Source organism: Microtus ochrogaster, chromosome 19, assembly GCF_000317375.1.
Source record: "Microtus ochrogaster isolate Prairie Vole_2 chromosome 19, MicOch1.0, whole genome shotgun sequence".
Lineage (NCBI taxonomy): Eukaryota > Metazoa > Chordata > Mammalia > Rodentia > Cricetidae > Microtus > Microtus ochrogaster.
Window position 1 is genome coordinate 31957720 of NC_022021.1, and position 17738 is coordinate 31975457.

The 17738-nt window shown below is 45.6% G+C and overlaps 1 protein-coding gene across 2 annotated transcripts in view; it reads left to right on the plus strand.

Annotated features, from left to right (window-relative positions):
* Positions 1 to 16630, plus strand: part of Mtmr12 (myotubularin related protein 12) — a 73626-nt gene extending 56996 nt beyond the window's left edge. For both annotated transcript variants that reach the window (XM_005356642.3, XM_026783802.1), the window contains exons 9-16: positions 869 to 975; positions 1764 to 1888; positions 3413 to 3491; positions 4657 to 4727; positions 7313 to 7485; positions 9654 to 9821; positions 10717 to 10878; positions 13866 to 16630. In XM_005356642.3, coding sequence (XP_005356699.1) covers positions 869 to 975; positions 1764 to 1888; positions 3413 to 3491; positions 4657 to 4727; positions 7313 to 7485; positions 9654 to 9821; positions 10717 to 10878; positions 13866 to 14435 — 1455 coding nt within the window. In that variant the 3' untranslated portion in view covers positions 14436 to 16630. The remainder of the gene's footprint in view (positions 1 to 868; positions 976 to 1763; positions 1889 to 3412; positions 3492 to 4656; positions 4728 to 7312; positions 7486 to 9653; positions 9822 to 10716; positions 10879 to 13865) is intronic.
* Positions 16631 to 17738: the final 1108 nt, after the last annotated feature.

The following is a 17738-nucleotide window of genomic DNA, read 5'->3' on the forward strand; positions in this document are numbered from 1 at the left end:
AGGTTGTGGTGTGGTCTGTGGGAAGAAAAAAAAAGGATTATCTACACATGTGGGGATAGATTCCTCCTCCATCCCTACCACAGAGGAAATTAAGATATAGCATATTTTTGCCAGACTTTGGAACTGAGACATAGAAAACAGTCTCCTGAAAAGTAAAGAGCCTCCTGGCAGTGGTCTTTAATCCTAGCACTCAGGAGGCAGAGGCAGGCAGATCTATGTGAGTTCAAGGCCAGCCTGGTTTACGGAGCAAGTTCCAAGGACAGGCTCCAAAAGCTACTCAGAGTAACCCTGTCTTGAGGGGGAAAAAAAGTGAGGTGAAAAGAAGAGCTAGCGACACTTGTTAGGAGTTTTAGGAAGCCATGTTCCCTAACCTGCCACAGTTATATGTTCCAGCATCTTCCGTGGTGCACAGACAGCAGTAAGATATCATACAGGATAGAGCTGACACATCTGCCACAGGACAGCCAGTTGTTCCCCCTTCCCCATCACCCCCTTTGCTTGAAGTGACCATGAGAATTTAGTGAGTTTAATTCCTGCAAAATGGCTGGCATATAAAGCTGCACTGCCGTGGTAGTTGATGCCCCAGTGGTAGTAACAGTAACAGGGCTGCTGTCACCAGCTAAGTGACCAGCTCTAAGCCAAGTGAAGGTACATGTGAGACTGTGAGCAATGCTGAATCTGACTGCCTAGTCCTGTTTTCGTTTTTGTTTTGTTTTTCTTTTTTAAGACTAAATCTTTGTCGTTGACTGTGTCCAGCCACTTTGTTTTAAAGCTATAAACATTTCTGTCTGAACGTAAATGCTAAGCTCATTTGCTCCCTGTTGGATTTTGAACAGTCTATCTGACATTTTCCCTTTCCTCTCTGTAGATCTGGTGTTGGTCCTGTCACAATGGAAGCGCCCTTTTGAAAATGTCAGCACTGCCCAAAGAGCAGGACGATGGTGCTCTGCAGATCCAGAAGAACTTCTTGGATGGGTCAGTACTCATTCCACACTTTGTTCTGGGTCCTTAGCTCCTGTTCTCTGAAAAGCAGGGAATAAGTACAGTTCTTACTACGTGTCCATTCTGCTTCCCTGCTGGTAGCTTTCTGTTGGAGGAATCTGAGAACAGCACTCACTGTAGTCACCTTACAGGAAACCAGTATAATCATTAGGAAGGCCAGCTGCTCTGCAGAGATTCACAGAAGTATCGGGCAGAGGGTGGGGGAGGGCATGATGGCTGTAACATTAGCAGCTGTCAAACAGAGGTCATGGGGTGTTACTATACTGTTCTGCTATTATATGGAGTAGAAGTTTCTCAAAATAGTTTATCTATCTATCTATCATCTATCTATCTACTACTTTTATGTGTATGGGTGTTTTGCCTGTGTGTATGTCTGCCCCATTCCCTGGGACTGGAATTATAGATAATTGTGAGCCTCTGTGGGCTGAACCCAGCTGTTCCAGAGGAGCAGCCAGTTCTCTTAACTACTGAGCCTTCTCTCCAGCTCCTCAAAAATAAATTTGATAAATTCAAAGTAGATAGCTTAAAACAACAAAAGGAGTAGGTTATGTAATTCAATTGCTTTGATTTAGACATGCCCTCCATTTCCGCATCTGCTGGCTCTCTAAGTGAGGGTTAAATGAGGTGATAGCTGCAGGGCCCTTAACACTGCAGCTTGTGGCTTGTGGCACATGCTCAGGACTAACATGCTATTTGAATTGATGTTTGCTCTTCTAACCTCATGTTACTTTTTTTTTTTCATTTTACTTTTTGACACCTAGAATTTACAAGACCATTCACAGGCCACCCTATGAAATTGTTAAAACCGAAGATTTATCAAGCAACTTCCTGTCCCTGCAGGAAATCCAGAATGCATACTGTAAATTTAAGCAGCTGTTTCTGATAGGTGAGAATCGCGAAATCTTTCTGTCCAATGGGAAGGCTAATGGCGGTGGGCAGGGACCCTCAGCCCAGGGTTATTGACAAGCAGTGTCAGGCTATAGGGAGAAGCCCAAGGCACCAACTGTCTCTGTGGTACTGATCCTGCCCAGGTCCCCAGGCTCTCACCGGGGCCTCTGTGGCAATGGTTACATAACCATTTCCTTCCTCTCACCTTCCCCTGCATGCCACCTTTCATATTGAACATCTTAGCTTCTCTCTAAGGTTTTGAACTGTGGAGTACTTGGAGCCAGTGACCTTCATTTATAATGTAGAATATTTGTTGGTTTTCTCTGGTTGACTTTTCTCCCAAACTGGGAATACTTTGGTTTAGCCCTCGTTGGTCATGTACAGTTTCTTATAGTGCAAAACAATTTTGTTAATAAATGTAAAAACATTCCAGCCACTCCAGACCCCACCTCACCCCAGCCACATTTTCTTCCCTCCCAGCCTATTAGTAACAACTGAAATCCTGACTGACTTAGTCATTCTTAGTAGCCTGTTGATTTTTTTTTCCAGTTTTGGTTTTTCAAGACAGCATTTCTTTTCTTTTCTTTTTTTAATTGAGAAAAGGAAAAAAAAAAAAAGAAAAAAGTTTCCGCCTCCCCCTCAGCCTCCCATTTCCCTCCCCCTCCTACCACCCTTCTCCCCCTCCCCCCACTCCTCTCCCCCTCCCTCTCCAGTCCAAAGAGCAGTCAGGGTTCCCTGCCCTGTGTAAAGTCCAAGGTCCTCCCACCTCCGTCCATGTCTAGGAAGGTGAACATCCAAACTGGCTAGGCCCACAAAGCCAGAACATGTAGTAGGATCAAAACCCCGAGCCATTGTCCTTGGCTTCTCATCAGCCCTCATTGTTCGCCATGCTCAGAGAGTCCAGTTTTATCCCATGCTTTTTCAGTCACAGTCCTGCTGGCCTTGGTGAGCTCCCAATAGATCAGCCCCACTGTCTCAGTGGGTGCCCTGGCTGCCCTGGAACTCGCTCTGTAGACCAAACTGGCCTCAAACTCAGAGATCTATCTGCCTCTGCCTCCTAGGTGCTAGATTAAAGGACCACCATGCCCAGTTCTTCCCATTCTTAAACCAGCCTGTCCTCTGGGTTTGACATGTTAGAGATAGCTTTTCCTAACTTTGACTCCTTAGCCTAGCACATTCTTTACTATTTTAGGGTTTGTTCAGCTGACATTGACTTTTCATTGCGTATACTGCTGCACTGTGATAAAGATAGCTGATAGAGAAAGCTGTTTTCCCTTGGGAAACAGAAACACCATTGTACACCTCTAACCACAATGTGATAGACATTGTAAGGTACATTTGAAGTAGATGATTTTACTGTTTGACCCAGGACTGTGATTCTACAGTTGTGTTTTATTTCATGCAATTGGAACCCCTGAGTTGTACAGCCTGGGGTATCGGGGCTGTGCTGTAGCATCATGCTCTGGCAGGTGTGGCTGTGGACAATAACCTGAAGTCTCTCCCCCTTTTTTTCTGTTTACAGATAACAGTACAGAATTCTGGGACACAGATATAAAGTGGTTTTCTCTCTTAGAAAGCAGCAGCTGGCTTGATATAATCAGGTATTTTAACCCCTTGTTTTGTACATGAATTGTACAGTTTTCTAATTCTGAATTGTGGAGGAATTGACAGATCCTTAGTCTGTCACGGTTAATTATTCTGAGATCGTATGTTTAGTTCAGGGTTGGGCTGCACCCTTGTCCCCATCCCCAGGGTTTCTCTGTGTTGCCCTGGCTGTCCTGGAACTCAAGATCTGCCTGTCCCTTCCTCCCACTGGGTTGGACTGCATTTTATGATTTCTGTTTATAATTTCTTTGTACATTTGATAAGAATTGTCCAGCACTCTCCCTGCTTACAAAGAAGTACAGTCTATAAGGAAGTCAGTCTGAGACTACAGGAAAACTGTGACTGTTCAAAACTAACGGAGATGGCAGTGCTGGCCTCCCAGTGGGAAGGACACTGACTTCTCATTGGATGTTATCCTGAACTTTATGTTTCTTATTTCTTATTCTTAATGTCAATGTATCATTTTGATTTAGAACTGAGTCTCAGAAGAGTTATATTGCATTTTCTAACTCACAGCTCCTCTCAGCTGCCATTAACTAAAGGACACAGCAGAGGCAGCTACAGAACAGATGTGGGCCAGGGACTACTCAGCCTGTGCCACACCTGAGGAAAGGCAACTCTTCCCATCCAACCTGCGTGCTCTCTCTTATATTCATCAACCTTTTTTTTTTTTTTTTTTTTAAAGATAGGGTCTCTTCATAGCCAGGCTAGTCTCAGCTCCCAAGTGCTGGGATTTTTCATACTGCTGCAATCACAGTGGCCATCATTTGTACTACTGAATAATATTCCAACATGCACATGCATGCACACATAAATTTGTACTCAGTTTGTCAATGAGCTCTCATGTACACATAAATTTATACTCTGTCAGTGAACTCTTAGGTTGCTTCTGTGTTTTGACTAGTGTGAGTGTTGGTGTAGTGTGTGTGGAGGTGTGGGTATCTAGGATCCTTCTTTTCCTTTAGTGTGTGTGTGTGCTCTTATATATCCATAATTTTTTATAGGTAGGTGAGTATCAGTAAGAAGTTATTATTTCCTTTTCTGGCCTTTTAGCATGAAGAAATACAAGAAAACTGAAAACAATTCACACTGCCTCTAAACTTGTCTATAGGACAAGCTCCAGAACTAAGTCTCCTGTTCTCATCTCTCCTCCATGTTTAGACGCTGCCTGAAGAAAGCAATAGAGATTACAGAATGCCTGGAAGCACAGAATATGAATGTTCTGCTCTTGGGTAAGAAAGCACATGGGTGACTTCGTTCACTGGGAGTCAATTTTTTTCCCCTTGGTTTTTTGAGATAAGGTTCTCTGAGTAACAACTGTGGCTGTCTTGGAATGAGCTTTGTAGACCAGGCTGGCCTCAAACTCACAGAGATCCACCTGCATCTGCCTCCCAAGTGCATCAGCTTTCGTTTTGTAGCTATAACTTATGGCGTCGATTTGTTTCTTCTCTCTCTTCTTTTTTTTAGCTCCTAATTCTTTGCCTCAGATTTCACTGTTACAGTTTCAAACAAAATCCTTTCACTTGGACCTTGCAGACCCTCTCACAGCCCAAGACAGAACTGTTTGGTGTCTTTACCCAGCAGTCTCTGGGATGCCCTTTGCACAGGAGACCTGCAGATGCATAGAGTTCTTGCCTGTGTGTGGACAGCTTTGTGCAGTTGCCACAGGAAGTGCAGTGTTGGACCGTGGCTTTCCTCTCCTCAGTGGGGTATTTGCTGTGCTCTGGCGTCACACAGTCTGTAAAAACCCCATCAGCCACCTGCAGCAGAGCTGTTGTGAGTGCTTAGATAGGAGCTGACACGTTACCTGTTCTTTAGATCTTAGTTCAGTTTGTTTTTTTTGGGGGGGGGTGTCCTCACTGTGTTGCCCAGGCTGGCTTCAAATTCCTGGGCTTAAGTGAGCCTCACAAGAATCTGGAACTACAGACGTGTCGCCATCCTGGCCTGCTTTGTAGAGGACCTGAGGTTTCTAGCCTGATGCTCCACATTGAGTGGGTCGTCTCCTGGATTCTGCCCCTGGTGTTCATCACATCCGTGATGCTTCTCTTATTGTAGCTCCTAAGAGCAAATTGGAAAAAAAATGTTCCTTCTCATGACTTCTGGACCAACTGGTGCTAGCTCACCAGCCTAGAACTGAGTGCTCTTATTGAGCACCCTGTGTGAACAGAGCTCTATGCTTTTCCTTCTAGACGCTTACAAACAATGGGAGCATTACCTTAAAACTATTTATAAAGACACAAGAAAAATAGTATTGGAATTCTGAATAGCTCGTAAAGAGGGATGAGATCTGGGAGGTGTGAGAGCCCAGAACAGATCCACCAACTACGGAGCTGTGCACTGTGAAGTCTGGTTCTGGTGGAAGTGAAATGTCCCACCCCTCTGGCGTCTTGACCTGTCTTCTGCAGTCTCGTGTTCTAGCCTCACTGCTGTCCCTAGGGTGTAGCACCAGCACCTTCGGATGAAGAGGAAGATTGTCTTCCAGATGGGCTGTCCTGTCAGCATTAGAGGGCAGGTGCAGAGATGAGTTAGGTCTCCAGAACCTTCATTAAAGACAGAAGGGGCATGGGAGCATGGACTTGTAAGCCCAGCCCCGTGGGAGAGGAGACAAGACCACTGGCACTCAGTGGACAAGAAGGCAAGCCCACTCCTGAGCTGCAGGCCAGTATGTCCTCCAGGCTGGCCTCCACATGCACACGCGCACTCGCACACATCCATCCATCCATCCATCCACAAATCCTTGTACAGGTCGTTCTGTTTGTTGTGGAGGAGTGCAAGCCTGAGTTCTAGTGCATTGTAATATTCTAGGGCACAGGAAGAGAGAGTGCTTTCAGCCTGAGTCATGAGTTAGCTCCAGTTCTCTAACCCTCAGGGTACGGCCTCCATTGCTGGAGAACATTTTTTAAAAAAGCATTTTGAGCCAGGCAGTGGTGGCGCATGCCTTTAATCCCAGCACTTGGGGTGGGGTGACAGAGGCAGGCAGATCTCTTGAGTTTGAGACCAGCCTGGTCTACAAGAGCTAGTTCCAGGATAGGCTCCAAAGCTACAGAGAAACCCTGTCTCAAAAACAAACAAACAAACAAACAAAGGCAATATGAATTGCACCTTTTTAAATGGTGTGGGGGATAAAGAGGAAGCCATGGGAAATGTAGACCTGGCTTTAGCATCTTCAAACTCTAAGAATACATGACTGTGGCTGTTTGTTTGCCATTGCTCTAAATCAGTAGTGTTAGGTAAGTCTGTGAAAGGACTTGGGCTTTGTGGGTTTTATGAAGTGCACTCCAGGTGGTCACATGGAGGATTATCAAGGAGAATTCCTCCTGTAGGCTTGGCAAGGAGAAGCAGGCACCTCTGTGCTCCTCAGACAGAACAGAAAAGAGTCTTGTGACTGAACCGGTCATTTGATGCAAAGCAGCCCGTGAAGGACAGGAAGTAGAAGAAAGGGTTCTGAGTCCGGAGCAGTGAGCAGTGACTCAGGCTTTCTCCCCAGGAAAGAAATGCAATGGACTTCATCTGCAGTCAGGCGGACCATCAATGTTGCTAGCTACTCCTTTATGGTACCTGTGGATGCCGTGTGCTAAAAGTGGAGTTTTCAGTGCTCCATTTGTTCAGTAAGCAGATCTCTGCTTAGCACACTACCATGTGCTGGAACCTGTCCTAACAAGTCAGAAGCAGTTTATCTCTCCCTGGTTGACCCTTGTCTATAGGAAGTAAGATAGACCTTGGTGTGGGGAACCCTGCTCTTAGCTGTGTAGGTGAGAGCACTGCCTCTTGGTAACACCGTGTCTTTCTCCTTGGTGGTCTTGCTGGGCCCTTCTAGAAGAGAACGCGTCTGACCTCTGCTGCCTCCTCTCCTCTCTGGTGCAAGTGATGATGGACCCCCACTGTCGAACCAGGACTGGGTTCCAGAGCCTCATCCAAAAGGAATGGGTCATGGGTTGCCACTCTTTCTTGGATCGCTGTAACCATCTCCACCAGAATGACAAAGAGGAGGTGAGTACCCTCACTGCAGACTGTTGCAGTCCTAGGGAGAAGGTTCCTCTCATCTGGGCACTGTCCTCTCATAGAGGCTTCTCAAGAGCATACTTGACAGACATCAGCAAACTGGTCAGCTCATCGCAGATGCTTTGAATGCTCTAAACAATATGGAAATCCTCCCCAGGACAGAAAGGATATCAATAAGTGTGTTCAAAGTCTTCTAATTGTGTAGAGTAAGGCTGTATATACGTTTCATACTAAGAGAAATACTGGTTTTGTAACACTTATTTACAAAATAACTCAGGAAGAAAAAAATCCTTCAAATCTTGGCTAAATTAAACTTTGTAGTTAGTGATGTTTGGTGTCTAAATTTGCCACAGGAAGTACGCTTAACACTAAATTTTCCTTGTGTTGGTTCCATCCATTGTTAGAGCCTTTGTAGTGCCAAGAGAAGTATGCCCTGAGTCACAGCCTCTTCTGTTTCTTTTTGGGTATCATTGCTGTGTTGTTTGGGCAAGGGTGTTTGGTTATATTGCCAAATATTATATTGGTTGTCCTGGAACTCAACCTTCCATCTCATCATCCCAAGTAGCTGGGATTACATGCATGCACTACCACACCCAGCTTGCTTCTCTTTAGATGAATGGCTCAGTGTCACAGATCTGGGAGCTGTTTTATGTTTTGATTTGATTTAATTTTAGACAAGGGCTTGTGTATCCCAGGCTGGTCTCAACTCATTCTGCAGCCAAGGATGAACTTGAAGTTTAATCCTTCTGCTTCCATCTCCCAGGCACTGACATTATAGGCATATAACACCACAACCAGTTTTGTGCAATGCTGGATGTGGACCCCAGGGTTTCAGTGGTACTAGGCAAGTACAGAGCCACACCCCCAGTCTTAGTTAACATTTAGCTCATCTCTAGATTGTGGTGTGCTTTTTTAGGCAACACCAATATAAACTCCTTCTCTCTGATAACTCGTGAAAGAAAAATGGAACCAACTTTATTTAATTAAATCATCTATAGAATGAACACATGCCAATAATGTGAATTGTGGCTTTTCTTATTCTGGATCTCTAATCAGCATGTCTGTGATGCAGCATAGCTTGGCCCAGCATGCTGTGTGAATAGAAAGCCTGTGGCTTCTGCTCCTCGGGGCTTGACAGGTTCCTGGAGAGCCTCAGGCCTCTGTCACTATGCCTGCTAGTTCTTTCAGGCCAAACCTGTGCTCTTTTGTATGTTATCAAACTTAAGTTTCTCAGTCTTGAAAGGGACTTGGAGGAAGTAGGTTGAAAGGCTAATGTGATTTCCATACTTTGATAGACAGAGAGGTCTTTGGAAAGATGTACTTTTGCATGTCTTGAGAAAGAAAGACTGACAGACTCCGTATCTAGTTAGGAAAGAAGTCAGTAGAAGGTGTTCACTCAGCACACATAATCCCGGGTTACTGTACAGTGAGGTTTTACATTTTGCTTAGTGATGTTGCCCATAATATGTGCTGTGAAGCCTCTCAGAACCAACATGCGGTTCTGGAGAGCTAGCTGGTGTGACTTAACGATGTTACTGATGTGGAGCTGGCCTTTTGTCCAAGAGTTCTCACTGCTGTCCTACCAGCTCCATGTGAGGCCTGTGTCTCTGCTCTTGTAGAAGGTGGACACTATCACATCGTTGCCTTACCCTGTTAGAGGACCACTGGTGGATCAAGAAGAAAGTTCCATGAAGTGGTAGCACAACAGAGAAACTGCCAGCAAAGACTTGCCCCTGAGTAGTCTCCAGAACCAACCTTGCCTGTTGTCACGGGGCAGAGATAAATACTCCCATTTTATTGACAAAATGTAAAATGGCAGTCATCACTAAATCCTGTTTTTGCAGCAGAACACTGTGTAGAAGAATGGAATTCATTTGATTGGTGTTTAGTGTTCCCTATCACCAAAGCTGATTGCAGGCACTGATGTGTTAGTTCACATCCTTCTGTGGTTTTAGATACTTGTCTTTGACACAGTAGGAACTGCCAATCCACAGGGAGGTGGTCTCCCCTGAGAATGCTCATCACTTGGAAAGGATTGTCTAATGTTTGTTTCCCAGAGGGGCAGGACTCAGAAGCTCCTGATGACTGTTCAGTGAGCTCAGGACAGTTCGTGCTGGGCCTAGGCTTCCTAAATGATGTGTTTTGTTTCCACATAGGTCCCCGTGTTCCTGCTTTTCTTAGATTGTGTCTGGCAGCTGGTGCACCAGTACCCCCCAGCATTTGAGTTCACAGAGACTTTTCTGACTGTTTTGTCAGATAGCTTATATATACCTATTTTCAGCACCTTCTTCTTCAATTCGCCTCATCAAAAAGATACTAACATGGTAAGAGTCCCTTTTAGAGACCCCTGGGCCAAAGAAACTGCATCTTACAAACTCGATTCATAACAGTGGCTCTGATTCATAACAGTATTCAATACTGGTTATGCGCCAAACATTGCTTCAAGTGACTCCCAGCTGTTCCTACCTGGGGACGTATTTAGTCCTTGCAGCACACTGTAGTTATATTGTCATCCCTGAGGAAGCTGAAACGCACTAGTCATCTAGCTCAAGATCATATAGTAAATATTTAAGATTGGAGTTTGGGAATGGAGACAAATTAAAAGTTATTCTTTTTGAAGGTAGACCAGATGCCCTCTCTTTATTACCTTCATGCCTAGAGTTATTCTGGGAAAAGAATGGACTCCAGGGTTTTGGTTTTACATCTGAAAGCCCTTTCGTCCCCACTCAGCTCAGCCTGTGCTCCAGGTGTAAAGTGTCTCTGTTAATCTCCATGCCTTCATCTAGCCCTCTCCTGCCTTGGGACGGACTTTTAGTTGGTAAATTGCCAAGTTCAACAGGGAAGCAGAAACAATGGAACCTGGCGTCTTAGTGACACAGGCCTGGGTTCAGCCCTGTAGCTTGCCAGCTTCATACACTCAGACAGTTCACTTCTGTTTTCTGAGCCTCGGTTTCCTCAGGGGTCAAGCTGGGAAAGTAGGGGTTAACTCACGCAGTTGTTGCGAAAGTGCCCAGTCTTGTAGCTGCCATAGACCACTAGACCGCTGAAATAAGGGCCCTTCTCACCCCGCCACCAAGAGCTTCTGCCTTGAGAAACGCAGCCTGTGTGCATTCATTCTCAGCCCCAGCCGAGCACTCTTCCTGGAGCCTGTTTCTGAGAATGTGTGTTTGCTTTCCAGCCATTCCTGGGAGCCATGGTGACCTGTGCTTGTTTTGGCAGGGTAGGAAAAGTGTGAATCCACAAAGCAAGCCTTTGACTCTGCTCACCGTGTGGGATTGGTCAGTACAGTTTGAACCCAAAGCACAGACATTGCTCAGAAACCCTCTCTATGTGGAAAAGCCAAAATTGGACAGGGGCCAGCGGAAAGGATCACGTTTCAAAGTAAGATGTGCTTGTTTTAACACCCCACCAACAGTGGCTCCTCCATCCTATGCATGCAAGGACAAACACTACCTCATGGATCTCTCTGTTGGTGTGTTCCCTCTTAATACGGTGTGCAGTTGGGGTTTGTGGTGCTCAAGTTATTGGGGCTCATTAGCGGTGCCTTCAGCAAATCTGCCTTTGCGCTGATGAGACATGTCACTGAGGCTGCCGCTGCCACAGTTATGCTTCATGGAATTGTGCCTCTTACCCCGTCTCTGTATCGCTGGTAGAGTAAGGAATCATTGATTACTAAGGCTTTCCTCCACATATGCCAGTTTATATATTTCATAGCAAGACTTTTTCTTTCTTTTTAAAAAAATTTTTACTGTTTTATTTTATGAGTCTGTGTGTTTTATCTGATATATGTCTGTGAACTACATGTGTGCCTGGTGCCCACAGAGCCCCTGAAATTGGGTTTATAGTCAGTTATAAACCTCCATGTAGGTGCTGGGAATCAAACCTGGATCCACTGGAAGTCAGTGCTCTTAAACACTGAGCCATCTCTCCAGCCCCAAGACTTTTCCTAATAAACCTATAAGCTGAGAGTGGCAAGCTTTGTATCAAGATCTACCCTGTCTCCCAGCTCTACCTGCTCTACTGTTGTGACAGAAAACAGTGGTCCTAAATGATAAGAGTGGGCCCAGTGTTTTACACAAGTGTCACCCCAGCATTGGTCCCTGGACTAGAGTTTTCCAGCCTGTACCCTAAACCACAAACAGCAAGTCTTTATTTTCCTTTTAGATACTTCCTCCCGATTTTACTAATTATTCTACCCTGAAGTTCACTAACTGACACACAGTTTGAGCAACATCACCTAGCTCTGTCACCTGGCCTGCAGTGTCTGACAGAGCCCTCAGTGATGGCAAACCCACGTCCAAGCGTGTCGTTGTCTTTCTCACCACTGTTCTTCCTATCCTGCCTGATCCGCAGTCCCTGGAAGCCTTGTCAGTTCAGGCCCAGAACAGGTTCTTAGTCTAAGGAAGCTGGGATCAGGTGAACCAAGACCAGCACTTGGGGACAGTGACAGCTGCGGAGCGCTCAGCCCGCCTGCCATGTTGCCCTCTTGGTTGTCCTCAGGCCCAGAGTAGATGCTTCCCTTTTCTGCAGCGTCAGCCAGAGATGAGCTTTTCTTTGGTGCGCCATGCCCCCTGGTGGCAGCCTGCACTAGAGTCACAAAACTGCTGGGTGCCTATGGGGTAAGGAGCCACTGAGACAGCTAAGCACCCCTTGTCTGATGTCCTCCCTGTCTCCTACTAGAGCCAGTGGCAGTTGATGTGAGCCAGGGGTGGGAGGATTGCAGGTTGTGTAAATGAAACAGGACTGGAGGTGAGCTACAAGGAATTTGAAAGCCTTCCTGTGAACACCAGGTGCCAGCTGGGATACCATGCTGAGAGGACACATGGGAGGGGGTGTGCGTAGAAGCTTCCAACACCAAGCAACACTTGGTGACATAGGTTCCCTTGTGGGTTTTTTTGTCCCACATTTCTGTCCAACTCAGCTTGGTAAGTATGGAGAAGAGAGTCCACTGATGTCTCGTGTCCTTGCTGTCTCTGGATGGAGAATCAGATTCTAGTCATCTCTGGGTTATGCTGTTAAGGGTAACTTTGCATGTGTGTATATTTAACTTATTATAAATTACTACTTATTTCCATAATCCTGAAATACTTTCTTTGTAAATTTTTTTATAAGGATACACACTAGTAAAAAGCATGTTTGAAAAGTATGCCTTTCTATGCATACTGGTTTCCTGGTTTCTTTCAGCCTTAAGATAATACTTTTACTCTAGTTTCCCTTTGTTTGTGTTAAGATCTCACATTGTTGGCTCAGGCTGACATGAAATTATGTAATCCAAGCTAGCCCTAAACTCCTGGCAGTCTCCTGTCTCAGCCTTCTGAGCACTGGATTACAAGCATCATCTACTGCTTATGGCTCTCTGCTCCTGCTGTGCATGAATGAACACCTTAGGAGCAGAGCAGTTGGCAGAAAACAGCGGCTCCTCGCATTTATTTGTACCTTTTCCTTTGGGCATCGATGAAACCCACAACCTCTGACCTATCTTCATAACCCTCTCATGGTGTACCCCAAAATATAATGCCTTGCTTTGCTACTGAGAAAGCTAGCAAGCAGGAACGAAATGTAAAGCTCTCATGTTTCTTGTTGTGTGCAGCCTGTCAAGAATATCTGGCCAAGTTAACCCGTTCCTCTTGGCCATTGCCTCTGCTCCCAATGCCTGTTGTCTGAGAGAGACAAGTGACTTCAGCTGGAGTTCTCACTGAGTGCCTGATAAGCTGCAAGGTTGTTTTGTCTGTGGGATAAGATCTCCAGGTGGTCAGTACTAACACCTGAAGATGTTCAGAATATTACTGCAGTAAAGAGTTCTTAAGTTCTCCAAAAAGAAACATTTCTTTCCCTTTAAATGATACACTAAGAGTGGTGGCACACACCTGTAATGCCAGTGATTGGAAGGGAGAAGCAGGAGGACCCCAGTGTTTCAGGCCAGCCTGGTTTACAAAGTGGGTTCCAGGCTGTCCAGTGCTATGTAGCGAGAGACTCTGTCTCAAAAAGCCCCCAAGACTGATGGAAATCATTAACTGTGTTTCTCTAAAGTACTCTGTGTCCATTGGTACCCCTCTTGCTAAAAGGACTAGTTTGTCCCAGTATGCCTTTCTATGCATACTGGTTTCCTGGTTTCTTTCATTTGTTGATGGCACATCATGCATATAGATCACTCAGTGTCACCAAGAACAGGAAGTCCCTCTCTGTGTGCTATACCATTTTAATGGACACACATGAGATGGCAGCTCTGACGTCCCTTGACACTGCTCACAGCAGGATGCTGCTGCTCTTTATTGTTGTTATTATTGTTATTGTTATTATTATTATTATAAAAACAGTTGTCACCTTGCCTCTTAACCAGATATTCTCTTTTGTGTTTTCTTTCAAAGCATCAACGACAACTTTCTTTGCCACTTACCCAGTCTAAGTCATCTCCCAAAAGAGGATTTTTCAGGGAAGAAACAGATCATTTAATCAAAAACCTTCTAGGCAAGAGAATTAGTAAGCTTATTAACTCCTCCGATGAGTTCCAGGACAACTCTCGAGAGTTTTATGACAACTGGCATAGTAAGCCCACAGACTACCATGGGTTGTTACTGCCTCACATCGAGGGGCCAGAAATCAAGGTGTGGGCCCAGCGCTACTTACGTTGGATTCCAGAAGCCCAAATCCTGGGTGGTGGCAGAATGGCTACTATGAGCAAACTCTTGGAAATGATGGAGGAAGTGCAGAGCTTGCAGGAGAAAATCGACGCGAAGCCCCACAGACAGGAGGCTGTGCACACACAGGCACCGTGCCTGCTCAGGAACTCTGCCCGCTTGTCCTCCTTGTTCCCATTTGCGCTGCTCCAGCGACACTCATCCAAGCCTGTCTTACCCACCAGTGGGTGGAAAGCTCTGGGGGGTGAAGATGACCTGGCCAAACGAGAAGACGAGTTTGTGGACCTAGGGGATGTGTGACCTGTCTCCTCAGGGACTGTGAAAGAGGCACGCCAGAGGATGGGACAGTTGTTCCCTGGACTGGTGTCGTGTTAGCCCAGTGCTGTGTAGGAGAAAGCGGAGGCTTTCAGGAAGAGAACTGCTTCTCCTTTTCTTTCCCAGGTCTGAAAGATGATGCAATTAAAGCCGTGCCTCTAGTATTCATAGGAAGGAGTTCCTCTTTGACCTGTCATAGAATCGGGGTCGCTTCCTGACGCCTGTATAATATGTACACAAAACGCCTCACGTCCAGATTGCAGTGAGAGCTTCCTCCTTCTGTCTTTTCTGTGCCAAGATAATTACGTAGCCATTGGCAACAAGAGCAAGGTCAGCTTTATGTGGTGTCTGTAAATGGAGAGACAGAGGTATTAAGATACGTGCTTTGACTTAAACCACAGCATATTCCAGCGCACCCCTCGGCACACGCGTGCACACACATGCACACACACACAGTAGAAGCTGGAAACTTCCACTGGTGTCATTCTAACATTCAGTCCCTCCTTCCCGGGCTGTAACAAGGCGGGGTGGTGGCAGCCACCTACCCTCTTTCCTTTGCTGACATTCCCACCTTCCTTCTTCCTGCTCCATGTCATCTGCACTGGCCACCGTGGTGCACATCATCCCAGTGTCTTGCTGCTGACCTGTTGATTAAACTGGGGGATCCCTTTGTCTTCCCAGGGGAGTGCCCGTTCCTTGGAACCCCTTCATTGTGAGCATGCATTTTGCCTTCTACTTATGTATGGAGGCTCATGGCACCTGGACTGTGCCTCCCTGCAGCCCCTCAGCTGCTCCCCTCGCCATCCCCATTGCTGTCATAGATGCTGGGGTAGGCAGGTCACTTTTGAATGTGGCTTTCACAGGAAAGCAATCTTAAGTGTCAGACGCAATTATCACGGGATGCCTCAGTGACTTAAAAAGCCATAGAAGAAACTCAGCTCTACCTGGCCACCTTGGATCTGCTGTTTTAAAGATTTCTATTTTTTTAGGGTTTGAAAGTCTACTTTGTAAGGATCAGTCCTGTCGCTCTCACGGAGCTAGGTCCAATCCCACAGAAGGCACGGAGCGTGGAGAGTGGGAGGGGCAAGGGACCTCATCCGAGAATGTCTCAAGAGTTTGCCTTTCTACATTTGCTGTTCTGGAGCGATCCTGTTGAGGAAATCTTTCCATTGCTCACAGGCAATAAGGCGTTTTGAAACTTCACAAAGAGTTCCTTCTGATTTGCACTGAATCATCTTCTGTACATAGTGATCATTTTTCCTCTTCTCCCCTCCACACTACTGCACAGGCCAGGTTGGTGTGTGGAGTCGGCATGATGAGGGGAGGTCAGGATTTATGTTTCTAGGACCAAATGCACTCAGTCTTGGTTGCCTTAAGAGTCTCTCAGGCCAGGTCCGTGCTCGGCCTGTGATAGGGAATTCTAAAACATGCAAGTCCTTAGCTCCCTTAGCTTGCATCTTCGAGTTTACTAAACTATCGGTAACTGCCGCTTCCTCTCTGCCACTACTTCCCAAATACTCAGCAGAGAGAACTATTTTTGTTACCATATCATAACGTGAATATTTCTATGGTAGCCTCTACAGTCTTAGTGATTTCCTTTCCAAAATGCCTCCTGTGATGTTTCATGCCTCAGAAGGTGTGGTTTAAGGCACAAGGTCATGACCCTTCTTATAGCAGTTGAATGTGCATTGAAATATTTTTCTATTTTTTTAAAAACCCCAATAGTAAAAGTAAGCAAGCTGTTGTAACCTATATGGTCATGACAGTTTATGTATTTATATTTGAAACCAGATTTCTATAACTTGTATTTGTGTATAGAACTTTCCATGGGTTTATATATTGTTAATTTTTATCCAAGACTGAGATGTGGATTGTGCTTAACATTAAAAGATAAAATAAGACCATTTGTTTAAAATGCACTGTGCAAGTTTGGAAGTGTATATTAATAACTTACTGTATATAATACCTGGCGTTTGTTTATACCTCCAAGTTTTTACACTGAAGATAAGCTAGCTTTAATTAAATTCGAAAATGTTAAGGGGATGAGCTGTTAGGCTGAGTCAGTATAAACGCGCAGTTTATTTTCTGGTGTTAATGAAAGTTTATACTCATGTCTCACAGCCCTGTAGCTGACTGCAGAGATTAAACACAGCTTAGAAGCAGCACTGTGATTGATGTGCGTGCTCTGACTCCCGCTTTGTCCTTCTTGTTCATTCAGGGCACGATAAGCCTGCCCTGGGTTCTGGCAGGTGCTTCAACACACAGCTCTGGGAAGCTCAAAGCTGTTCTTGTGGACCGCCCCTGTGTATGCGTACACCCAGGTGTGGTTGGCAGGTGATGGATACCAGTATCCAAACAAATACTTACAATTCCTGATGATGATCATATGCTGGAAGATGGGTGGTGAGCTGGCCAGCAGGTAATCCTTATGACCCTGGGTTAATCCCTGGGACCCAAAAGGTAAAAGAAAAAAAAAACTGACCCCCATAGGCACCTGCTTGTCTGTGCTCCCCACACAAAATAAATAAGGGTAATGTCTGGTGCTATGAAGAAAAAATAAATAGGGTTAGAAGCCCTCCAGGGTGAGTAAAAGACAGGACTCTTTTGTGTCCTCGAAATGAGCTGCCGTTGCACCTTTGCTCTGTGGGGATCTGTGTTGTTACTTTTTCCCCCCCTGAGATAGGGTTTCTCTGCAGCTTTGGTGCCTGTCCTGTAACTAGCTCTTATAGACCAGACTGGCCTCGAACTCACAGAGATCTGCTTGTTTCTACCTCCCGAGTGCTGGGATAAAAGGCATAAAGCCACCACCACCCAGCGAGGATAGGGGCTTATATCATTCAGGTTGGAATTATGTTGCTTGTTTTGTTCTGAGAAGTTCTGTCTCTCTGACTCCCCATGCCCCTGCTTGTCCACACCCTGAAACACCCTTCCGAGTCTGGCTGGTCTCCTCTTCTGTAACCAAAACCCAGCCTTGAGGCGCCCCACGAATCCAATAGGCTCTTGTTGCTGCCACATTACTCTCAGACTTAATTTTGTGATGATTGATTTATTTTTATATCATGTGCATGAGTGTTTGCCTGTACGTATGTTGTGTGTGTACCACTTGTGTACCTGTTACCTGAAGAGGTCAAAAGAGGTCCCCAAAACTGGAGTCACAGATGTGAAACTAAGCTAGGTCCTCTGCAAGAGCAGCAAGTGTCCTTAACCACTGAGCCATCTCTCCAGCATTTCTCTCCCAGCCCCTTCCCCGACTTCTTGCTTAGATATTTGTATTATATTCCTTTTTAA